At 47.3% G+C, this 23347-nt stretch overlaps 1 protein-coding gene across 1 annotated transcript in view; it reads left to right on the top strand.

Moving 5' to 3' along the window:
- The window catches only part of OSBPL10 (oxysterol binding protein like 10), a 256026-nt gene that overhangs the window by 61388 nt on the left and 171291 nt on the right, over window positions 1–23347 (top strand). The window contains exons 3-4 of the mRNA XM_027871943.1: window positions 17763–17938; window positions 22423–22502. Coding sequence (XP_027727744.1) covers window positions 17763–17938; window positions 22423–22502 — 256 coding nt within the window. The remainder of the gene's footprint in view (window positions 1–17762; window positions 17939–22422; window positions 22503–23347) is intronic.

The following is a 23347-nucleotide window of genomic DNA, read 5'->3' as shown; positions in this document are numbered from 1 at the left end:
ATAATGGCACCTTGGTCAGACTGGGTAAGGCACCTTGGTCAGACTGGGTAATGGCACCTTGGTCAGACCGGATAAGGCACCTTGGTCGCCATGATCTTTGGGGCAGATGGAAGGAGAAAGGTGATTGAAGGTCACTCTAGGGTCATCATCTTGTCCTGACGTTTGTATTGTGCCAGACTTTCTCATCTCTCTTTCCCTTTTGATTGCGAGCCCACCTGGGTCCCATCCCATACAGTGGCATCACTTAAGGATTTGGGAGAGGGCCAGGCATTTTGGTAGCAGAGGCATTTCTTGCAAGCGCATCTGGTTTCCCACAGCTAATATCAGGGAGGGGTGAATCATGAGAGGTCACCATTTCTAGAGTTTAGAGGATTCTGGAGAAAGAGGGGAGAGAAGAGCCAATCAGTTTGGAGAGAAAAGCAGCGATGTCCTCCAGTTAGGCTATGCCAGTGGTGCTGGCTCCATTTTTCATTTAGGGAAAAACAAAGTTCCCTTTTTGTGTGGACACAGAAAAGTGCTTCACGAAGTCGCTCACAGAAACAGTTTATCTGTCGTTAAGACAAAGCTCTTACCTTTCCTCTTGTTGACTTTAAAAACCGGCACATTGTTGTTGCTATCTCTCTTTTTCCTCCCCCTTCTCCCATGGAAGCCTCTCTCCTAACGAAGTGAAGCACAAAGAGGACATTGACTGTTATAATCAACCAGAGTTTTGAGGCTTCCACGTCGGATCTGTCAGCACCATTGTGGTGGTGGGTCTGTGATTCTTCTGCTAAACCTACTTCCTCTCCCTATGGAAGTTTGTAGAAGTCTTCCCTTATTTCTCTGAAGTCTTCAGATTTGTTGAAATGGGATACTGTGCTCAGGTGAGTGGAGAACTTGGCTTTTGGAGCAGGGAGGAAAAAGCCAAGATCATTGTAATTACAAAGATCATCTGGCTCCATGCATTTAAACTCCCTGTTAATTGTAACTTTGGCTGGTGGATAATGTTTGGCATTGGCTAGAGGAGGGGTAGGGCCCAGACTTGTGATTTCGTTGGTTTTGGGGACTCACATGGGAGTCCCCTAAGGGACCCCTGGACTTAGGGAGTTGCCCAGAAGGTTCAGTTCAGTTTCCTGGGTCCCACGTTCCATGTGTGTCTTTGAGATGGGACTTTGAACCCTAATCTTCTGGCCCCATGCCTGGTTCTCCATCTACCACGCCACGGTGCTTCCCCACTAATAATGCCTTCTATCTAGACGTGTGGATTATCCCAGAGAAGCTGCTGACTCCATGCGCGATTTCTTCCAGCCTTCACAGGAATGATTAACATTCTCTTCAACCATTGGGAGAAAAACTTTCTCCCCCAGAATGCTACACTTGTATTTCTGATGGTTGTATTCCAGAAAGGAGGTGCACAGAGGGGGCCAGTAGAGAGCGTGCTGTTCTACCAGCTTAGCGTTAACGTCATCTTTAGGCAAGTTAGAAGTGTCTTTTCTGATGGATGTTCTGGCGGCAGGTACTGGTCCTTCTGTTAGTGGGCTTTGGGACCCCGAGAACAGCGAACCTGATTTGTAAAAATACCAAGGACTGATTAATTAAAGGGAATGGAGAGGCCGAGAGGGGATGCTGGCCTTGGAGTCCGAGTCCTGGCTTCTGTGAGTCCTGGCTGGTGTGACCGGGGTGATGATGGTGGCCGAGGCATTCCCTCTCCTGGGCCCTGCCCGAGTTCTTGCTCTGTAAGAGGAGATAGACGGACTAGGTGACTTGAGGTCTCTTGTAGCTTGGAATTTCTGAGCTTACAAAGTTCAGGTTTCAAGATTAGCATCATTAATACGATAATTGGCTAATCAGATGTTTTTCTTTGGTTTCATTGGTTCAGAGAATCCTTCAGAAACTCTTCTTCACCACGATAAATAGATAAACACTTATCTTTTTTTAGGCAATTGGGGTTAAGTGACTTGCCCAGGGTCACACAGCTAGTAAGTGCCAAGTGTTTGGTGTGAGGCCGAATTTGAACTCGGGTCCTCCTGACTCCAGGGCCAGTGCTCCACTGTGCCACCTCACTGCCCCCAACACGTATCATTTTTGAAAGCAGAGTTTTCTGGGCATCTGAGAAATTAGGTGAATTGCCCAGTGAGGAGCTGGGACGTGTCAGAGGCCAGTCCTTGAACCCAGTCTTCCAAGTCCAAGGTCAGGACTCTCTCTTCTGCTCCAGTCTTTGAAGTCTGACCTTAGGGTTTGCTAGTTTAAACCAGTGGTATCGAATTCAAGTAGAAGCTGCGCCACTCAGCATCCGTGAGTACCCCTGCTGGCCTGACAGTGACTTAGAAAACCACGTATTAACATTATCTGTGTTCTGTGTTCTCGTTCACTATCTTATCTATGTACTTGTATTTTTATTTATTTTGTTAATAGGTTTTCCCATCACGTTTAATTCTGATTTTGGAGCTGCCTGGTGGCCCCATGTTTGACACCTCTGATCTAAGCAGCGACCCTTCTAGGGTGCATGGCACATGACCTTCCTTCCTTCCTTCCCTTCCTTCTTTCTTTCTTTCTGTCTTTCTGTCTTTCTCTTTCTTTTTCTTTCTCTCTTTTGCTGTCTTTTTCTTTCTTCTCTCTTTCTCTCTTTTTCCCTTTAAAATTTTTTTAATTTTATTTTTTGGTTACATTTTAAGTTTCCAACTGTTCTCCCCCACCCCTCACCGTGCCCTGGAGAAGGCCCCCATTTGACACACACACACACACACACACCCTCTTCTGTATATATGTATGTATATATGTGTAAAGTGTACTATGCATCCTTCTATTTCTGAATTCTTCCTCTGGAAAGCATTTCCCTCCCCGGGTTCTTTATAGTCGATTTGAATATTTAGAATGCTCAGAATAGCTCAGCCGTTCGCAGTTGTTCTTTGAACGATATTGCTGTTAACCATGGATGCTGTTCCCTGTTTCCGCTCGTTTCAATCTTCATGATTTCATGCAGGACTGTCCGTGTTTTTCTGAAATGAGCCTGCTCATCGCTTCTCACAGCACAATGGTATGTCGGGCTTGTGGCCTCAAATACATTATCTTACATTGTTTGGGGATACTTGCAGTGACAGAAATGGAGTCAGCCGGCATTTGTGGCCTTGGAGGAAGGAAGACCTGTCTGTGTTCAGGTCTGCTTGTTGGCTGTGTGACCTTGGGCAAGTCATTTCCCCTGGTCATGGACTTGATAAGCTTCCAGGGAGGTAGAGATGTGCAGTGGGAGGGGGGTCTCCTGGCCTGGGGATCCTTTACACCCAGGAGGTCATAGGCCAAGAGCAACAGAAGAAGTAATACCGCCGTTTCATTGCCTGGGTCTCTAAAGTTTGATCCGTTCTCAAGGCTCCCCTGATCTCCCAGTGTGTGTGGTCCCTGGACTGGCATCGTCTTGAAACAAACACCTCGAGGGAGCTGTTACTGTTTCCTTATGAAATCTGAGGCCGTGCCTTGGTGTTGTAGCAAGGGGACTCTCGAAAGAGCTCAGCCTGGTGCCTGGCACCTAGTAGGCGCTTAATAAGTACTTGTCGACCCACTGACTGGCCTGATGCAGACGGCCGGTGTTTTGGCCCACAGACCACGTGCTCTCCCAGCACACTGCCCTCTCCTGGTCTCTCTGGATGCTGTCCTTGACTGGGCTGAAATCCCACCTTCCTCAGGAGCTGTTCCTGCTACCCCTCAGTACTGACAATGCCTTCCCTCTGAGCTGACGCTGTGTGTAGACCTTGTCTGGATGTAGAGTAGAACGTGTCTCCCATTAGAGCGTGAGCTTCCCTGAGTTCATGGCCCCATTTCTGGTCTTTCTTTGTATATCCAGCCCTCAGCATGGTGCTTGGGAAATACTGTGTGCTTAATTAATATGGGTTCTACTTTTAGTTCACTATTTTGCAGCTGAAAAAACAAGACCAGAAGTATCAGAGGCTTGGAGGAGGCCTTGAGCTGGAGGAGGCTTTGGGGACCCCATAGTCCAGAGGAGGGGGACACAGGGTGTGAGCCTCGGGGACAGCGCTGGAACCACTGCCCTCTGACTCTCCAGGGTGGGCACCGTTCCTTGGGTGCTAAGTAACCCTGCCACGATTTCCACCCTTGGAATCTTGACTCCAGGTCTGGGAGTCTTCCTGCTTTCCTGTGTTGCCTCAAAGCCCTTTTGGCATTAATGGAAGAAGGACTCCCCTTTGTTTTACTCACTGGGTAATGGATAGCGGCAGCCTTAGAGAGGAGGGCCCCTGTGAAGGACCCTGTGGCAGTCCTGTGCTCACCGTGGCTGATTGCAGACCTGGCCATCCACACTGCCCTTCATCCAAGGCTGGCCATCTCCCTGCAGCCAGCAGTGACCTTGGCTCTTTAACTAGTTATATCCGGTTACAGGTGGGGGCTCCTCACTGATGGCCTGTGGGGCAGTGTTCCGGTAGTGCTGTCTTTCTGAAATGAGAGGGAGTCTTTCTGACGTTCCTAATCCATGTTGTTGTGAAGCTTCATGACCCTGTGAACCATAGTATGCAAATACTGACCGTGGGGTTTTCTTGGCAAAGAACCTGGAGGGGTTTGCCATTTCCTTCTCCAGCTCATTTGACAGAGGAGAAAACTGAGGCAAACAAGTTAAGTGACTTGCCCAGGTCACACAGTCAATAAGTGCCTCAGGTCAGATTTGAACTCATGAAGATGAGTCTTGCTGACTTCAGGCCCCGGCTCTATCTGTGCCCTTCTAATACACATAGTATATACCAAATGATTTGCCTTATTCTGGTTTGTTTGTTTTTCCTATGTTGACATATGGGTTGTTATCAAGAAATATTGTGTTATTCACCAGGATGAAGGAGCATCTGAGGCAGTAGCTGTAGGCTGACTGCCTGAAGGAGCCGAGGGCTGTGTGTCACTGAACACAGGGTTAGAATTTCCTATTTGATGAGTGAAGTTTTTAGGGTCTCTTTAATGGTTTCTCATAAACAATATTAATGTCCTGTCTTTCTTGTACTTGGAGCAAATTCACCCTCTGTCCTGCTCCCAGACCCCCAGACATTGCCCTCCGACCTGCCAGTGGACCTTAAGAATCCCCCAGGCCTTTGCTGTGTAGCCCGCAGCGGAACACTTAGGACCCTGGGCCTTCTCTCGGGTCTGCTGCTGAGCCCGAGGTTATGTGACCTTCCCTCATTACAGTGTGACCACTTGGAGAATGAGGGCTGGATGTCTTGCTTTTCTGCTTGTATCCCCGGTCTTTGGCATAGGAAAAGGGCTTAATTATTCCTTCCTCCCTCTCTTTCCTCCTCCCTCCCTCCCTCCCTTCCTTCCCTCCCTCTCTCCCTTCCTTCTTCCTTCCCTCCCTCCTTTCCTTTCTTCCTATTTACATAACATTTAGAAGTTTGCAGAATGTTTCACATATGTTACTTCTATGGATCCCCACAACCGCGTTGGGAGGCAGTTGCTATTTTCATCCCCTTTTACAGATACAGAAACTGAGGCCGTGAGAGGTTCGGCCACCTGCCGGCCCAGGGTCACACAGCTAGTAAATATTTGAGGCAGACTGCAGCTGAAATCTCCTTTCTCCAGGTCCAGCTCTCTCTTCCTGGGCTGCCCGGCTGCCCGCCTGAGAGGTGCTTGGTGGGACTGGAGCTCAGATGAGATGTTAGGGCTGGATGTATACATCTGGAGGCCATTTGCATAGAGATGTTTGGGGCTAGTGGGAATCTGCCGGTGGTCCTCAGAGAGCCTGGAAAGGTAGCTGGAGAGAAGCAGGTGGTTTGGGTCCCACTGGCCCAGGGAGAAGGAAAGAATTGCGCGGCATGAGACCCTCGGCAAAGCTGAGACCAAACCCTGTGCTTCCCACTGAACTCGCCTGTCCTCCACAGCCAATGGGAGGAATTTTGTCGTGAGCCCTAGGCCAGCTGGGAAACAACTGGATGCATTGTGGGAGAGCTGATTGGAAAACGGAAAAGCTGTTTTCTCATCATCGCACTGACTCCTTAGATCGTCGGTGATAGACAGTACTATCCAGGAGGGACCCTGGAAGTCGACTAATCCTGCGTGCTGTTTTATAGCCGATGACCCTGAGGCCCAGAGAAGCCCACCAGAGGGTGATTCTCTCGCCAGGCAGAGGAGGGCCCTGGGAGCCGATAAATCCAGAATTTCCAGGGAGGGTCAATGTAATCTCACAAGTAGGTGACTATAAATTCTTGTTGATAAAAATTTAGTGGCAGGCCTGGAGCTGGCGTGTCTGGAAGTGTGGCGGACCCCTTTGCCCAGCACTAGGTTGATTGGTGACAATGAAAGTAAGTCTCAACAGGAGATGGATTCTCTGTCGAATGATATTTCCATGACATATTGGAATGGACCAAAGAGAGGCATTTCTTCTGAGACCGTAGGAAATTAAGTTAAGCAGCTAGGGAGAATGCCATGAACCTAATTTGCTGGCCGAGCCATCACTTAACAGCTTCTGGGTGCATTTGGAAACGTCGTTTGTGTGTTTTCAAGCCCTTTGATTATACTCAGAGCCACAGATTGTGGAGTCTGGAAGATCACCCTAAGGGTTCATCCAGACCAATCTCTCCATTTACAGATGAGGAAACCGAGGCTTAACCACAAACTTGCTTTTTTCCTGTAACTGAGTGAGGGAGGAAGAAAACACAGCCTTTAAATAAAGCTAGATAACAGTGACCACAACTGATAGCTCTCTCCTAGGAGGAAGGAGGCGGTGTGATCCCCGATTCTCTGGGGCCACCTTTGGCCATTTGGACTCTCCCAAGCACAGCAACCTCTCAGGGGTGTTTTTCTTTATATTTAAGTATTTTCCTGTCCGTCTTCTTCCCTCTGCCTCAGCTCATCGAAGTCTCTCCATATTTCTCTGAATTCCACAAATACATGATTAAAAGCCCCTTTTAGGCTGTGTTGGGTGGATTCTAATTTCTTCTGCTTTCCATAGTATATCATCTGGTTCCTGAAATCAAACCTCATCATGCCACTGTTGCGGTGGAGACAGAGGACGTCCGATTTAAATGGGGCTTTCTTCCCTCCAGACAGTATGAAATATTAGGCTTTACTTCCTGGGGCTGCTTTCTCAGTTGATTTGAGAAAGAGATTGAGGCCAGAGGCATATCATTTACTTAAGCCTGCTACATGGATTGGGCCCCACTGGCCCCCGCAGCAGCCAGAGTATTTCTCCACGTCCCACAGGATTGAAGCTGATGCTGCAGTCGCCTCATCAGCTGCCTCCTTCTCCACTCCATTACTTTTAAAAATTGATAATTAATCTTTGTTCTGAAACTGATGTTAAAACAACAAAGCTGAGAAACTCAGTCTGGTTTGCCGTTGCTGAGTAAGAGACGTTCACTGATCCAGACCGAGCCAACATAGAGTGGGTTACTCTGTCACCACCCGATCACCATCAAGGCCTTCGTCAACAAACAGATAAAACTCTGAAGATAAGTTTTATTTCCACATCTCAGTTATTTCTAGAAACCTACCCCCATTCCCAGTTGAACCTTCCCTTTTAACAAAGAACACAGTTCTGGAAAAACAATTGAAACAGTAATAGCTTCTGTCCAGATAGGCACCATTCTCCTCCTGGGGATGGCCACCTCTCTGCTGAGAGAGAAGGGGTCTCCTAGGCTCATAGGTCGGGTGCTTGGACCCCCTAGGCCAGAGTGCTCATTCTGTGCGAGAGAAAACCTAGTCTTGAGGGAGTTAAGTGATGTCCAGGGTCACCCAGGTGGTAATTTCTAGCTCTGTTTGAGTCTCTCTTTTCTGGCACCACAGCTGGTCTCCCTAGTTCCACCTCCATCCTCTTTGGGTGACCTCTCTACAATCCTGGAGTCACCGTGAGTATATCCTTCTTGGTTCTGTTTTCACTCTTGTGACAGTTCGTTCAAGCCCCTCCTTGTGGGAGGTGCTCTTAACCTGGGGGCCTTGAGCTTGGTTTTTTGTTTTTATATTTTAATAACTATTTCACAATTGGTTTCCTTTGAAATCCTCTGCATTTTATTTCATGCATTTAAAAACATTTTATCTGAGAACACTTTTAAAATCCATTGATAACTATTTCAGTATATTTGATTTTCTTTGTCATCCCATCATTTTTTTAAAAATGCCATTTTGAAGAGGGATAGATTGGCCTCCGGAACACAAGAACAGTTTTCATGGTCTCTCAAGGTCTGTGGTCTCTTTTGAGTTATCTTTGACTCTGGCTCTGCCACCCTATGGACCACCCTCTCCTCTGAGCAACTCTTTCCTCTGTGTACAAATTTAAGCGATGTGTATTTATCATGAATTCTCCTCTGCTCTGACTGATGTCTCTTTTCTGATTGGATCATAGGATATTTAGCTGGTGATGGCCTTCGAGGTCGCCTAGCCCAGCCCCCTGATGTTACAGGTGAGGAAACCGAGGCCTAGAGAGGGGGAAAAGACTTAGTCATGGTCACCTGGGAAGTAAGGAGAGGAGAGTTCCTCTTCAAACTCACGACTTTGGAGTGCAATCCCAAATGTCTTTGTTTTTGTGGTCCATTGGAGAGAGGGGTGGAGTTGTTGTTTGAGGGTGCTGGATCTGTGGTTGTCGAGAAATTACCTTCATTTTTGTGGGCTGCGGTCTCCTCTTCTATGATAATAGCTTCTGTTTTGTTCGGTCATTCATTTGTTTCTGACTCTTTGTGACCCCGTGGACCATAGCACACCAGGCTCTTCTGTCTTCCACTGTCTCCCAAGGTCTGGCCAGGCTCATGCTCATTGCTTCCATGGCACCATCTATCTATCGCATCTTCTCCCATCCCCTTCTCCTTTTGTCTTCCATCTTTCCCAACATCAGGGTCTTTTCTAAGGAGTCCATCTTCTCATTATATGGCCAAAGTATTTAAGCTTCCACTTTGGTATTTAGCTTTCCAGTCAATAGCCTGAATTGATTTCTTTAAGTATTGACTGATTTTTCCTCCTTGCTGTCCAAGGGGTTCTGAAAAGTCTTCTGCAGCACTGCAATCCAAAAACTTCAATTCTGCTCTAATTTTCTTGATCAGAGGCCTCTATGAAATTCCCAAGCGCGAGGCCTGAACAGATGAAAATGTAATTGGGAAATGTTTACCAAAATAAATAAAAATCAAGTACAAAATTCACGTGTGTGTGTGTGTGTGTGTGTGTGTGTGTGTGTGTGTGTATCTATCTGTCCATCTCTGTCTTCCTTTTCTTCCTTCTTTGCTCAGGATTTTTCCCCTCCTTTTTAAGTCATCTCTGAGCTGTGTAGTGATTTTGGAAGGTCTGCAACTCTGAATGGTAGCATTTTAAGTGTTTGTGGGAGGAGAAGAGGCATCCTCTGAAATCAATTTGCATGTTGCCAGCAGAGCATGCCAGGCGGGTGCCTGCCAGGTGAGCACGGTGGCAGTCACGAAATCTGGAGGAGAGGGAAGAGTCTGCAGATGGGAAAACCCCGGGGGCGATGAGGGCCTCCCTGCTCCTCCCTGCCATCCCACCGGCAACCGGGCAGGACTAGCTCCTCTGGGGCTAGCCCTTGGCAAGGGCAGCCCAACGTTGATTGCCGTCCTGCGAAGGTCCCGCAGGCAGGAGAACAGAGGAGCCCGGTTTGAGAGCTGGGAGGGACCTTTCTGATGGGCGGTCCTCTGACTGTACCCTGATTTATTGTGAAGGGGCTGGGGGGAGGGGAGCTAACACTGACATGAACCAAGGACCTTGTAGAATGAATGTCAGGGTCTTGAAAAAGGCAGGGACTCGTTCTGTATTTGAATCCCGGAGGTATCTGGTACCTTGAGTTTTTTCAAAACATGACTTAAGATGATTTAAATCCTCTTCATGAAGCAACTCCAGTCAAATTAGCCTTGCCCCCATGTACTTACTAAACGCCTGTTGGATTAGCTTGAGGACTAGCCTAGCAGCCTGCATCAGTCAGGGCAGGCAGGGACAGAAGTCCCACAGGAAGAGAAGGCACGGAAGGATTTCTGTCTGCATGGTGGGGGGATGCCCAAGGCATTTCCACCCCTGCTAGGATCAGGAATCTTCCAGAATAGCACATTAACATGCAGGGGAAAGGAGAGATTTGAGGAGGGGGAGAAAGCGCTCACAGCTGGGTAGATCAGGGAAGGCTTCTTGGAGGAGGGGGCGCCTAATTTTGCATGAAAACCAGGAAGAGTGATCACAGCTTTGATCATCATGACTGTCGTCTGAGAGGCAGTGACTGGAGCCTCTTCAGCAAAGGGGCACCCCACGGTCAGCTCCACTGAGCTTTGGGAAAACCACTTGGGCGTGGGCAGAGGAGGGATTGAGTGGGGAGATTGGACTTGAGAAGAATTGGAAGACCAATTAGGAGACCTCTGCATAGACAGGAGGTGTTGAGGGCCTGAACCATGACGGGGCCCGTGTGAGTGGAGAGGAGGGGACAGATGCAGAGACATTGGGGAGCAAGGTCAGTCGGTCAAAGACTATTAGCCCCATTTTGTTGTTAAGTCATATCTGACTCTTTGTGACACCATCTGGGGTTTTCTTGGAAGAGATACTGGAGTGGTTTGCCATTTGCTTCTCTACCTCGTTTTACAGATGAGGAAACTGAGGCAAATAGGGTGGAGTGACTTGCCCAAGTTCACACAGCCAGGAAGCGTCTGAGGCCGGATTTGAACTCGGGAAGATGAGTCTTCTTGACTCCAAGCGTTCTATGTGGTATGGCGCCACCTAGCCCCCCTTGATTCTCAAGGGCATCTCATGTCTCACTGAGTGGTCTTGCCTGTGGGTCCAAGTCACCAGCCTCTCCCAGTGGGCCAGGGGTCTACTCTCAAGAGGCATCCTGACAGATCCCTGCTGGTATCTAAACTTCTCATTTTAAATCACATTCCTCACTTGTTTTGGGAAAAAAAGTCCTTTTTATTTCGGGGAGGAAAGGGAAAGACCTGACCCCTGCCTTGGTCAGTGTCTCAGGCGTTTAATGAGCCTGAGATCTGATGAGATTCCATGAATCAAGTCCAGTCACCATGTATTTATTGAGCTCCTACAGGCACTGCCCCCAGGAGCTCCCAGTCTCGGGGGAGGGGGGCAGCCGTATCTAAACCACCAAGTGTGATGAGACAGAGATGGGATAAACCCGCCTGTGTCCACACTGAGCCTCAGAGAGGAGGAGAAGCTCCTCATCACATAGTAACTGAGCGTCAGAGGCAGGATTTGAACCTGGATCTTAGCAAAACCAGGTCCCACCTTCCACCCACTGCACGTAGTCCTGTCTTAGTGCCCCAGGTTAGTCGATCAAATGATTGAATCAGCAAGCCTTTATTAAAAGCCTCCTGTGTGCCTGGCGCTGGGCTGGGCTCTGGGGATACAGTTAACGGTAAATGAAACAATCCTACCTTCAAGGAGGTTACATTGTAACGGGGCAGGGCATACCTAAGTGCGGGGTGTCCCAAAAGTCTTAGTGCAGCAAGCTTTCAAAAAGTTTTAAAAACGGCACTGAGACTTGGGACGCCTGTAGGTACAGAATGAATTTGGATTTTAAAATTTATTGTTTTTAGATTCAGCAGAAAAAACTTGAACACTTTTTTAGTATTTAGTCATATAATCACCGTGATGTCAAGGATTTAACCTTGGCACATAAGCAAAGACATGTCATTTTCTTGAGGTCAGAGACTTTCTATTTTTTTTAAGGGGTGTATCTTTGCCCCAGTGCCTGGAACATGGTAGATATTTAATAAGTGCCTGATGATTGATTCCTGTACCTTCCCCCTCCCATAGCGTGCCAAAAACCTGTACATGGTGACTCTTGAAGACCTTCCTGTTAGGATGTTGAGAAGGCCTAAGGTTGGAATTAACAAGCCAGTTTTGTAATGTGCCATCATTATGTATGCCCATCTTCTGGATACCTCAACTTGAGCTTGGCCGTTCCCTGATTCTTAATGAAAGATATCAGTATTAAATTAATCCCTTTGTACCATCCCTTGAATAATGGATTTTGTGAGCAGGGTCCGGGTATGTGCTTGGTGTCTGCGTTCTCGGGCAGAGGTCTGTGCCTCTAATTGGCTGTTCTGGGCGGGGAGGACTGGGGGCATCCGAGGAGAAGGCCGAGAGGTTGCCGAGGTTTGGAATTTGGGCCCGCTTGTCTAGAAGGGCCAGCCTGGTGCCGTTTAATGAGCAGGACCACGCCTGGGCTCTGCTCCCAGCTCCCTGCCTAGCTGGGTCCTTCCACGGTGGGTCTCTCCTTGCTTATTAGGAGGTGTATTTTAAGGATCCTCATTTGGTATCTCTCTGGCCGTGACTGTTTTCCTTTCTTTTTTTTTCACCTACAAAGGACGGGAGGTTCTGCTCAGTCAGTCACGGGCTAGACGTTGAGGCTGCCCTCCTTCTCCCCGCTGGGCATTCCGGTCTGGCTGTCATCACTCTGACAGGAAGTACAGACCAGGGTGGGAGCAGTCACTTAGGGGAGCACTTAATCAGTTTGACTGTGTGTAGAGCAGGAAAGACAGACCGACCCCCTTTCATCTTTATTTTTGTGAAGGGTTGGACCGCTTGTCCCTGCCTGAGAGTAAACCGGAGGGCATTTTACACTTGTGGCCTGGGCCCATTGGCGGTCTTCAGAGCTCTGTGGACCCTTTCTCCACATGATGTTTTTAAGTGTTGAAAATAAAATGCACAGAATTACAGAGGAAACCAATGGTCCTGATAGTCTGTAGATAGGAAGGCTGCGAACGTGTGATTTTGAACTAGTGATGAGTGCAAACCGTTTTTTGAGATATCTGTGACAACTGGGATGTGATATGAAAACATTGAGGATTTCTGTTGGTGACAAAGTTACAGTTATTATTAATAATAATTATCTGGGGTTTGTTGCCTACGTTCATTATCTAAAGAAAAGCCAAATTTCAGTTAGAGGTTAGTGGGGAAAAAAAAAAGACATCTTTTTTTCACCCCCTGAAATCTATGACAGGATCCTCTCCCCCTTAAGAACTCTGGGTAAGTTATTTGTAGGTGTTGTAGCATGGCGAGTAGAGTGTGGTCTTTGAGTCAGGAAGGTTTGAGTTCAAAATCTGCCTCAGATGCTTCTGCCTCGGTGACTTGAAGTAGTTTGCTTGGATTTAGCTACTAAGTCACAGATAACTCTAAATTGCTGGCAAACATTCTTGATGCTGATGATAGCACGGGTCTTTTGTAGGTTCCTTTATATCTAAATTATGTAGATACCATGTATGTGTGTGTATGCATAAATGTATATATGCATGTATATGTATATAGGTATGTATGTATATGCATATACATAAATATAAGTATATGTGTGTGTGTATATATATACACATATATACGTGTGCGTGTGTGTGTGTACATAGTATAAGGGTGTTCAGGGAGGACTAGCACCTCTGGGGTGAGGGTTGCTCGTCCACCTTTGGTGTCCACCTGGCACCCAACTCTCACCTATGGCTCTAAGAAGCTGCAGCATGGTCCATGGCCACAGCCCCATAAACCATCTTGGCAGATGGGCTAAACCAGGTGGAGGGTAACCAATGGGCCAAAAACCCGTTGGTGAGTTGGGGGTGTCTACCCCAAGCAGGTGAAACCTTCCCCTGGAGGAATGAGCAGTTGAGAGAAATTTGTTCTAAGCTTGGTCAGACATCCGGGGTGCCAAGGTCATCCACTGAATCCTCGGCTGTCGCCAGTTGTCCTGACTTTCGTCTTGCCCCTGGACTTTGATGACTGTGGAAGAGAGAGTGAGGCTGACGACTTGGTACAGCTCTGCCTCACTTAAATCCAGTTCATGGGCAAGTTAAGGCATCACCCCATGATATCATTGGTCCTCTTTGAAAACGAAGGACAAACAACAACAGTGTGTGTGTGTGTGTGTGTGTTTGTGTACACACACACACACACACACACACATTTATGTGACTTGGTGATCTTACCAATGTGTTTCAGTCCCTCTAGCTGTACCAACTACAGCCCCTTCCTGTCTTCTCGTTCCATCCTGTGTAGTTCCAGTCAGTCAGAACCGTCCTCCCTTTTGTAGCTTCCAAAGAGGCCCTGGTCAGTTGGCCAGCGACCTTTCTGAAAGGGTCTTAGTGCCCCATGCTCGGCACGTGAGCCCTTTGTTATCCTTCCCCCAGGGTGTGGCCAGGCTACCTTCTTCTTTGGTGACCCTCTATGACTTGTAGCTATGCTACATGCGGGGAGAATATTTGTCCTAAGAGTTGGCCACTTGGCCTAGTGAGATCCTTGGGATGGTGGAACACGGCTCATCTTCTGAATGTGACCTTGCCTCTCCTCCTCCCCTATTTGGTTGCAGGCTCTGGTCATTGACCATCTGCAGGACTGGTCTCATATTTTCATCAAGGACACCATTGATAGATGTATAGATTATTCTTTAATTTATGATAATGTTAAGAGGATTTGAGCCCCTAGCACGTTGAAGGGAAAGCTGCCTGAAGAACTTAGTGGATGTCATGGACAAGAATTTCACAGGGTTGGCAGGCGCGGATGGATCACTGATATCACAGATGCACTTCCACCTCTCGTGTTTTTTCATACATTGTTTTGGAATGTTCCCAATTTGGAGGAATATCGTAAGGTACCTCTAGTATGGGCAGTATTTGGTCAGGTCCAGCCGTTCTCACTGACTTCATCTTAAACACCATTTGCATTTTCTTCTATAATAGCCAACCTAAGGACTGAGTTCAGGTATGGCAGTTACATCACTTTCATGTATGATGAGACTGTATTTTTAGATAAACACTCAATAAACCTATTATACTTTGCATCTCTTTATTTCATCTAGAAATGCTCTTGGGTTCTGGCTTAGGTTCTAGACTCTATGCCCACCTTTCCACAGGCCCATTTTCCTCTCTGCATCTTATAGATAATTTGTGATACTGGTCAAAGCCTCTCTGGCGATGTTTTGCCAGTGTGCTCACAGTGGTGTGGTCCTTGATGTTGGCATTGCAAGGTGGGCTCTTTGGACCTTACTATGCTAACTTTGCTCTTGGTTATGAGGAAGGGTGCTTGTCAAAGTCGGTGTCTTTTATCCATTTTCTGTTTTTCTGAATTAGCTGCTTACTTTAGGAGGACGGCCGGCAGCAGCTGGAACTGCACACAGTGTCTCCTCACCTTTTTCCTTTGATAATTGGCCACAACCAATGATGAAATGGCTTTTTTATTTGTGGCTCAGTTGTGGTCTTTCTGTCCAGCCAGCTTCCTTATCTGGGATGCTCAGTGTTCTGGTGATACGTAGATATGAGGCCTTGAGTAATTTATGAATCTTTAGCGTCTGGATCTCTGACCATATTTAGCTTTTGCTCACTCTCCCCTTTCCCGTATCGAAGTCACTGACTCTTGTGATATCTTTCAGCTTGGTTTGGAGGTTCTGATGAAACTTTCTATTAGTGAATCAAGCTTGGTGACCTACTTGCCTGAATGTATGCAGCAATGACTGGTCCTCCAGTGATGGACCCACTTGGGCTTTGAATAAAGACTCACGTTTTGACTTTTAGGGCCACCTAATCCTATTTCTTTCATTTCCCCGTAGTTGCTGCAGAAGCAAACTGGGGCCATTTTGTATTTTTATACAATTATGTATTTTTACATGTGTTTAGTGAATAGTTACCAAAGGGTTCAGTACTTAGTCAGCAATGCAAGCTGAAAACTTCAGGATGTTTGAACAATTGATGCCAAAATTTTTGGCCTACATTTTGATTCCATCCCTCAAAGAAGAGGGAGGAAGAGAGCGGGTATTTAAATTCACCTCATGCATAGCACAGTGAGTGAGAGTTTGCTCTGGATGAGCGGTGATCAGGGTTATCTCATTTATACTCTTGGGGATTGCAGATTTAGAGCCATGAGGGACTTAAGAGGTCAGCTAGCCCTCACCCCCACCCCCGTTTTTGCAGAGGAGACCATGTCCCAGAGTGCTGACGGGGGATGCCTGAGGTCACCCAGCTGGGAAAAGGCAAAGGTGGAATTTGAACTTGGGTCATCCCCTGACTTGACACCCAAGATCCCTTGTGGGTTCTTCTTTGTTTTTCCAGTGGAGGCCGTGTTATTGCAGTGGTGGTAGAGGAAACCTTGCCAGAAAGGACGCTGTGTTGTGGTTAATAGAGCATATTAACCAAGTACGAGTAACATAGGCCAGTCTGTGTTAACTTGACTTTTCGCCCCTTCTCTCTGTTCATGCCATTTGATAGCATTTTACATTCTCCCTGAGAGAAAGTTAGAGAGAAATCTGGGGCATTTCATTTTTATGAATGTTGTACAAACAAGACCCTTTCTTCCACCCCTTCCGGGCCGTGGGAGTCTCTGGCATCTCAACAGAGTAGTGCCAGAGAAACGTGGGGAACCGATTGGCTTTGGGGATCAAAGGTGGCTGGCTGGAGGTGAACATGACCAGCCTGAAATATGGGGCTCTGCTTGCTGCTGTCTGGATGGGGGGGCAAGGGCTGGTCAAACTGCCTGTCAGAGAAGTCCCGGCAAATACCAGATGCTTCTGGGAAATCCTCCTGGAGGGTGGGCCCCAAGGTGAGACAGAATGAATCCATTACCTGTCTTTTCACCATCCCAGGTTGCAGCTAACAAGAATTTATTAAGTGTTCACTCCAGGTTTAACACTAGTCTTTGCTGCTTTCATATTTGGGCACGCACAGAAGATGATAACAGTGATGCCAGGAAAGGACCCAGACCCCCTGCCCTTAGGGATTCTTGGTTGCAGACTGTTTTCTGTTTTCAGAATGAAATTTGCGCCCACCACCTACAAACTGCCTTTGGTGAAACACCCGGGAGAATCTTGATTTCTTGCTTAATGAATTGTGGAGATTTGATTTTGAGCTAATAGTTGATTTGCTTTTCTGTGTTGCTGGGGCTCTTGGGGGCTTTTTTATTTTATTTTATTTTATTTTTTAATTAATTAATTTTTAGTTTTCAACAATCACTTCCGTAAGCTTTTGAGTTTTAAATTTTCTCCCCCTCCCTCCCCACCTCCCTCCCCAGGATGGTATGCAATCTGATATGGGCTCTACATATACATTCCTGTTAAACATATTTTCACATTAGTCATGTTTGTAAGGAAGAATTACAACCAATAGGAGGAACCACAAGAAAGAGAAAACAAAACAGAAGGAAAAAAAAAGAGCAAACAGAATGCTTCGACCTGCATTCAAACTCCATAGTTCTTTCTCTGCATGTGGACAGCATTTTCCAGCATGAGACTTTTGGAAATGTCTTAGAGCCTTGCATTGTGTAGAGGAGCTAAGTCTATCCAAGTCAGTTACTGCACAACAAGGCTGTTACTGTATACTGTGTTCTCCTGGTTCTGCCCACTTCACTCAGCATCAGACCATACAAGTCTTTCCACGTTTGTCTGAAGTCTGCCTGCTCATCATTTCTTATAGCACAGTAGTATTCCATCACATTCATATACCACAACTTGTTCAGCCATTCCCCACCTGATGGGCATCCTCTCAATTTCCAATTCTTGGCCACCACAGAAAGAGCTGCTACAAATATTTTTGTACATGTAGGTCCTTTTCCTATTTTTTTTTGCAAGGCAATCAGGGTTAAGTGACTTGCCCAGAGTCACACAGCTAATGAGTACTATGTGTCTGAGGGCGAATTTGAACTCAGGTCCTCCTGACTCTAGGGCCAGTGCTCTATCCACTGCACCACCTAGCTGCCCCTTCTTTTCCTGTTTTTATGATCTCTTTGGACATGCCCCAGATGGGGTATGCTGGGTCAAAGGGTATGCACATTTAATAGCCCTTCGGGCATAAACGTTCCCTTTTCTTAGGATAAAGCAATAACGCCCCTGTGGTTTCTTTCACCAGGTACTTTATGCTGGATTTCGAGTCTGGGATTCTGCAGTATTTTGTGAACGAGCAAAGTAAGAACCAGAAACCCCGAGGGGCCCTGTCTTTAGCCGGAGCCATAGTGTCCCTGAGTGACGAAGCCCCCCACATGTTGGTAGTCCACTCTGCCAATGGAGAGGTGTACAAACTGAGAGGTACGTACGGTCATCCATCTCGCTGGGACTGCCTGCGCTGGCCTCGGAGTTGCTCTCTCCCTCTCGTACTTCCCTTGGATGGGCCAGGGCCGAGGGCTGTGGTCCCCGGCCACCCAGCTCTGCTTTTCCCCACCGGAGATAGGTGAAGAAATGGGAAGGATGGAGCTCGACTCCCCCGAGGGAGGAAAGACCCTTGCCCTTCTCAAATAACAACATTGTAAAAGTGCTGGGAAAGACCCCAGAAATTTGCTCAAAGCCATGACAAGCCGTGGTTCTGGGGGGCCGGTGGTGAACCGTGCCACCCGCCTAAGCTAGAGAGTGGGTGCAGGCAGAGACTGCGTTTATAAACACTGGCACTGTGGAGGTTTGTTTTATTTGACCGCATGTATTTGTTACAAAGGTTTTATTTTTCTTCCAGTGGGGACGGGAAGGCATGAGGGAGAAAAAGTAAACGTCTTATAATTGGGGGGAAGAGAATTAAAATCAAAAAGAGAAGGACTTTGGTCCCAAAGCCACCTCTTTCCTACAGTTTTATTTGTTTGGGTCCCTTCCTTTCTGAAGAATCCTCATTGATTGCATCCCTTCAGAGCAGGGTTCTCTCCCTGGAGTTAATGGAACCCCAGGGGTCCTGGGGATAGAGCTTTGTGGGTTTGTGAATTTTGATGAGGGGAAGATTGTGTTTTTATGCTCACTATCTTCTAACTGAAATTTAGCATTGCATTTAATTATGAATCTAAAAAAGCTCATTATCCTGAGAAAGAAGGTGGGGAGGGAGGGAATAAATATTTCTGCATTGCGTACAGTGTGCCCGCCCCTGGGTTGAACGCTCTTTACAAACATCTGATTTGATTCTTACAGCCTTCCTTTTGAGGTAGGTGCTCTTACTATCCCCATCTTCACGGCCGAGGAAACTGAGGCAAAGGGTGACTTGCCCAGGGTCACACAGCTAGTGTCTGAGGCCAGGGTCTGCAGGCTTTACCAGACTGTCATGAGAATTCACAATGCCAAAAAAAGGGTCCAGAACTCCTGTTCTAGAGCATCACCAGAGAAATTCTTCCCCTATTGGGGAAGGACGTGTACTTTGTCTCATTCTTCTGAAATCCTGCGATGCGGCACGTCTGCCAGGCTCTGCTCACAAGATCTAGAGGTAGCGTTGCCCACAGTCAGCAGAAATCGTAGGGTCAGAGCCTGTGGGAGGGGGCGCGCCCCATCCTGGGGAGGTCCTGTGTTCTGTTTCTCTGTAGGCCTTCTAGGGCACGGAATCTCACTGATGGCCCATCTCTTGAGCTCACTCACCTCCCTGGCCTGTTCTGGGGTCAGTCAGCAGCAATGCCTCCCTCTCAAAACCGATGCGCATCTTTCTGTATCCCCCCATAGATGGTAAGCTCCTTGTGGGCAGGGACAAATTCCTTTTTGTTATTGTGTCTCCTGCACCCAGCTCCGCAGTAAGTGCTTAGTAAGCGTTTCTTGAGTTTAAGTTGCCTGTGCTGGCCTTTATCCAAGTCCTCTAGCCGCCAGTAGGTGGAAAAACCTGAATTTGAACCCCAAGGTGTTTTGGCTACACCGTGGTACAGTGGCCCCCTCCCAGACACAGAGTGTTCTGGTCTTGGTGGCGGACGGTGGGGGCGCCGGTTAACGGGTGACCCCAGCAATGGGCTATTAAGTCCACGTCCCTCCTTTTACAGATGAGGAAACTGAGGCCCAGAGAGGGTAAGTAACTGGACGGTCACTTGTGTTGGGATCAACAGCGTTAGAATTTGAATCCAAGTTGCCTGATCCCCAGTCCTGGGTTCTTTCTGCTGTATTGCTCTATCTGCCAGAAGGTAGTTAATGTCTTTTATTATCTGCTTAAAAATCATATTTCTAGGAGTAGCTCCATAAAGCCATCAAAAACCTATAAAATAAAAATGGGTGCAGTTGCAGAAGCAAGAGTGAAGCCTCTGTTTGGAGGGAACGCTGGCGAGATGAATACATTTCCTTGAGATTCACGCAGCATCCCCTCGGGCTGCCGAGATTTATGCGGTCCTGGGCAGTGCCAGCTGCTTTATTGCTAAATAAATTGTCGGAGCAGAAACAATAGGTGGGAAAACTTGCCTCACTTATTCCTGCCTGGGGTTTATAAAACTAAAATGACAAAAGCCACACGTGAGAAACACCCAATCGGTTTGGCCAGAGAGTAGGCACGGTCTGGCCTCTCGTTTTTTAACAGACTGTCGATTATTGAAGCCTCATTTATTAACGTTGCATTAACGACATGAGATAGTCACGGGGCTGAATGAAGCCGTGGTGTGGGAGGTGCCCAGCCACGTGGGCTTTGGCGGTGGTTTGTGGTCAGTGGCATGAAGGATCAGATCCCGCTGTGAAATGTGTCTTTGGGATCCCCAGTGGCCAGGAGAGTAAGACTTTGTAAGCAGTTCCTTCTCAAGCATTTACGTAGCCCCTACCACATGCTAGGGATTCTGTTGTTCTGTCAGTCGTTTTGGGTTTTTTTTTCGGCAGAGATACTAGAGTGGTTTGCCATTTCATTCTTCAGCCCTTTTTATAGATGAGGAAACTGAGGCAAATAGGGTTAGGTGACTTGCCCAGGGCCACATAGTAAGTGTCTGAGTCGGGTCTTCTTGACTCCAGGCTCAGTGTTCTAACCACTGCACCACGTAGCTGGGGATACATAGACAAAAAAGGAAACAGCCCCTGCCCTCAAGGAGGTTATGCTCTATCAGGTGACATCTCATGTAATATATAATATAATGAAATGCCCAGAGTAATCCAAGATAACTTTTGGTGGGGAGATGCTAGACAGGGGTGGGGAATCTACAGCTTAGAAAGCACAGAAGTTTGGATTCTGTCAAAGGGCCTGGAGGCCGCAGGTTCCCCACCCCTGCTCTCGGAGGTGGGAGGACCGGGAAAGGACTGAGCCCAGAAGGAAAGGAGTTCTTCTGAGGGAGGGAAGGCGGGTCGACCCGTCCTGGGCACACACATTGTATTTGGGGTTTGCGCATCCTTGAAAGAAGGATGCCTAGGCAAGGCCAGCCAGACCTTTCCCCATTCCCCTCTGCGTGTTTGGCTGTGCTGTCCCTTTGGGCATTTGCAGACGCAGGGGATGGATCTTGGTGTTCGAAGGGACCTCAAAGGCTGAATCCAGCCTGCCTCCTCTCTGGGAGCTTACAGCCTTTTCTGTTCACTCTTTGCTCCCGCTTTCCCTGGGTACGGTGCCTGGCCTTGGTGGGTCCGCAGGGCACAGTTTCCAGATGATCTTTTGAGAATTTCAGATAATTTGGTAATCCTACCACCTCTGAGCACAAAATGGGAAAATAATATAAGAATTCCCAGACTTCTCCTTCTACATATGAATAACATCAGTAGTAATAGTTCATGTTTATACGGCGCCCTATGGTCCACAAAACACATACTGTGTGTTGGCTCCTGTGAATATTCGTTTATTTGAAGGCCCTGCTTTGAGGGTCAAGAGGTCCTGGGGTCAAATCCCATCTCTCCTGCTTGTTAGCTGTGTGACCTTGGACACGTCACCGAGCCAAAGCCTCAGTTTCCTTATTTGTAAGATGAGATGGCCTTCTCAGGTCCCTGCCAGCTCTATCCATGGGGGGATGGCCTCCGGAGTCCCTTACGTCTCTAAATCTGTCTTCCTGTGCCCCTGACGGTTCTTCTCGTTATGCGCCTGTGACCTCTCACGTCCTCTCCAGCTCTAAATCTTAGGTCCTGTGAAGGGCTTATTTAATAGTAACAATAATACTATTTACACACGTTATTTTGAGTAACAGTAGTTCAGACGGATTTTATCTGGGCTGTGTTATTAACTGCTGACCTGTAGGTCTACGTGATCTACAGCGCACACACACGGTTAGGTACAGGATATTTCGGAGTCCATTTATTTAGGGGCTGGAGGGGAACTGCCAGGGGCAAAACATCCCAAGAATCTTGCTGTCAGTTTGAACTTTCAGTGGCCTTTTGCAGCCATTTTGGGTTCTCTGAGGTTTTCTTCTGTGCCTTATCCTTTCCCATCTTAATAAAAACCCCAAAGAATCCATATTAAAATGGTAATTCAACCATAAGCTTATTCTGAAATGTTAATAACCCCACTGTACGGTCTGTGTTAGATAACAAAAGACCCTGAGAAAGCTGGGCTTTCAAACCTCTATTAGCCACATGTGGGAAAGGAACATTTTAAACTAAGTGCTTTATTTTCCTTCTCTCTTGCATTTTTAAAGGAGCAAAAGTGACTCTTAAAGGCAAGAAAAAGGTCAATTTTTCTTCCCCCCTCTATGTGAGATATTTGAGGATGCATTTTTAATGTTTCATTTGGGAATTGCCTGTGCGTTCTCAGACTGGTGGGTTTGGGGGTATTAGACACCAGTCCTGGAGGAGTTTTGTTGATGTAACCGGTGGCCTTCCCCACTCCCCTTGAGGCCTGAGGTGCTCTGGGGTGTGGCCTTGGCCATCTAAGTCTTTCCCTGTCCCTCTTTCAGCTGCTGATGCTAAAGAAAAGCAGTGTTGGGTGACTCAACTCCAGAACTGTGCCAAGTACCACATGGAAACTCATTCTAAGGTAGGTGCCCCTGGGCGAGGTAAGTGGGGTAATTATCTGGGTTAAAAAGAGCACAGAGGAACCCACAGGGATAAGCTGAGAGGGGCGGTTGTATTGCCCCTATCCCCGAAGGCATCTGCGTTCATAGAGGGAGGCCCCACATCCGCAGAGATTTAAGGAGGGAAGGAGAGAGAGAGATGTCAGTGTTCTCCTTGGGGGTGATGAGCAGAGGGAGGGAGACCCAGCTCTCCTTCAGGGCGCTGGGAGGCAGATGGCCTGTGGGGACCCAACAGAGTGTTTTCCTAGGCTGTCAATTTGAGGAAGTGTTAATTGCCCTGTGAGGGGGATGACTTTCCTGTCGAGGTATGCTAGTCAAAGATTTATAGTCAAGACCAGATGCCGTCATCATGGGGTTTTAAGTACAGCCTGTTCCAAACCTGATGATTATACCCTCGCAGGTGATGTTTATATGATAAATCTATTTTTCCCCCATTCCTTTTTTTTTTTTTTTTAAATGATGGTGTCTTTGAGTTAGAGACCTGGGGTTAGGTACGTGACCGGCATTCCCAAGTTTATGGTGAAAAGAGTATCATTTTAAAACAATTTAAATGATTTAAAAGCAAAGTCGGTTACGGGATCTGTGTGTACCTGCTGAAGAATTGGGGTCGAAGGATGGGTTAATGAGAGCTGAATCGGTTCCCTTGAGGCTGCTGGTTCGAAAGCTGAATCCCAGTGGATGGATCTGATAACCATCAAGGCTGGTTTCTGTTCTTTCTTTGTTTTGAAAACAGATGTAGCCCCTGTGGAAAGGTCACTCCCCACTCCAGCTGGTTCACCGTTGTTTCCTTTCTCTCTTCTCCTACCAA

This window comes from Vombatus ursinus, unplaced genomic scaffold (genome assembly GCF_900497805.2).
Source record: "Vombatus ursinus unplaced genomic scaffold, bare-nosed wombat genome assembly UNPS02014799.1, whole genome shotgun sequence".
In the NCBI taxonomy this organism is placed as follows: Eukaryota; Metazoa; Chordata; class Mammalia; order Diprotodontia; family Vombatidae; genus Vombatus; species Vombatus ursinus.
Note: the sequence above shows the minus strand (reverse complement) of the source record. Positions and strands in the feature narration are given on the sequence as shown.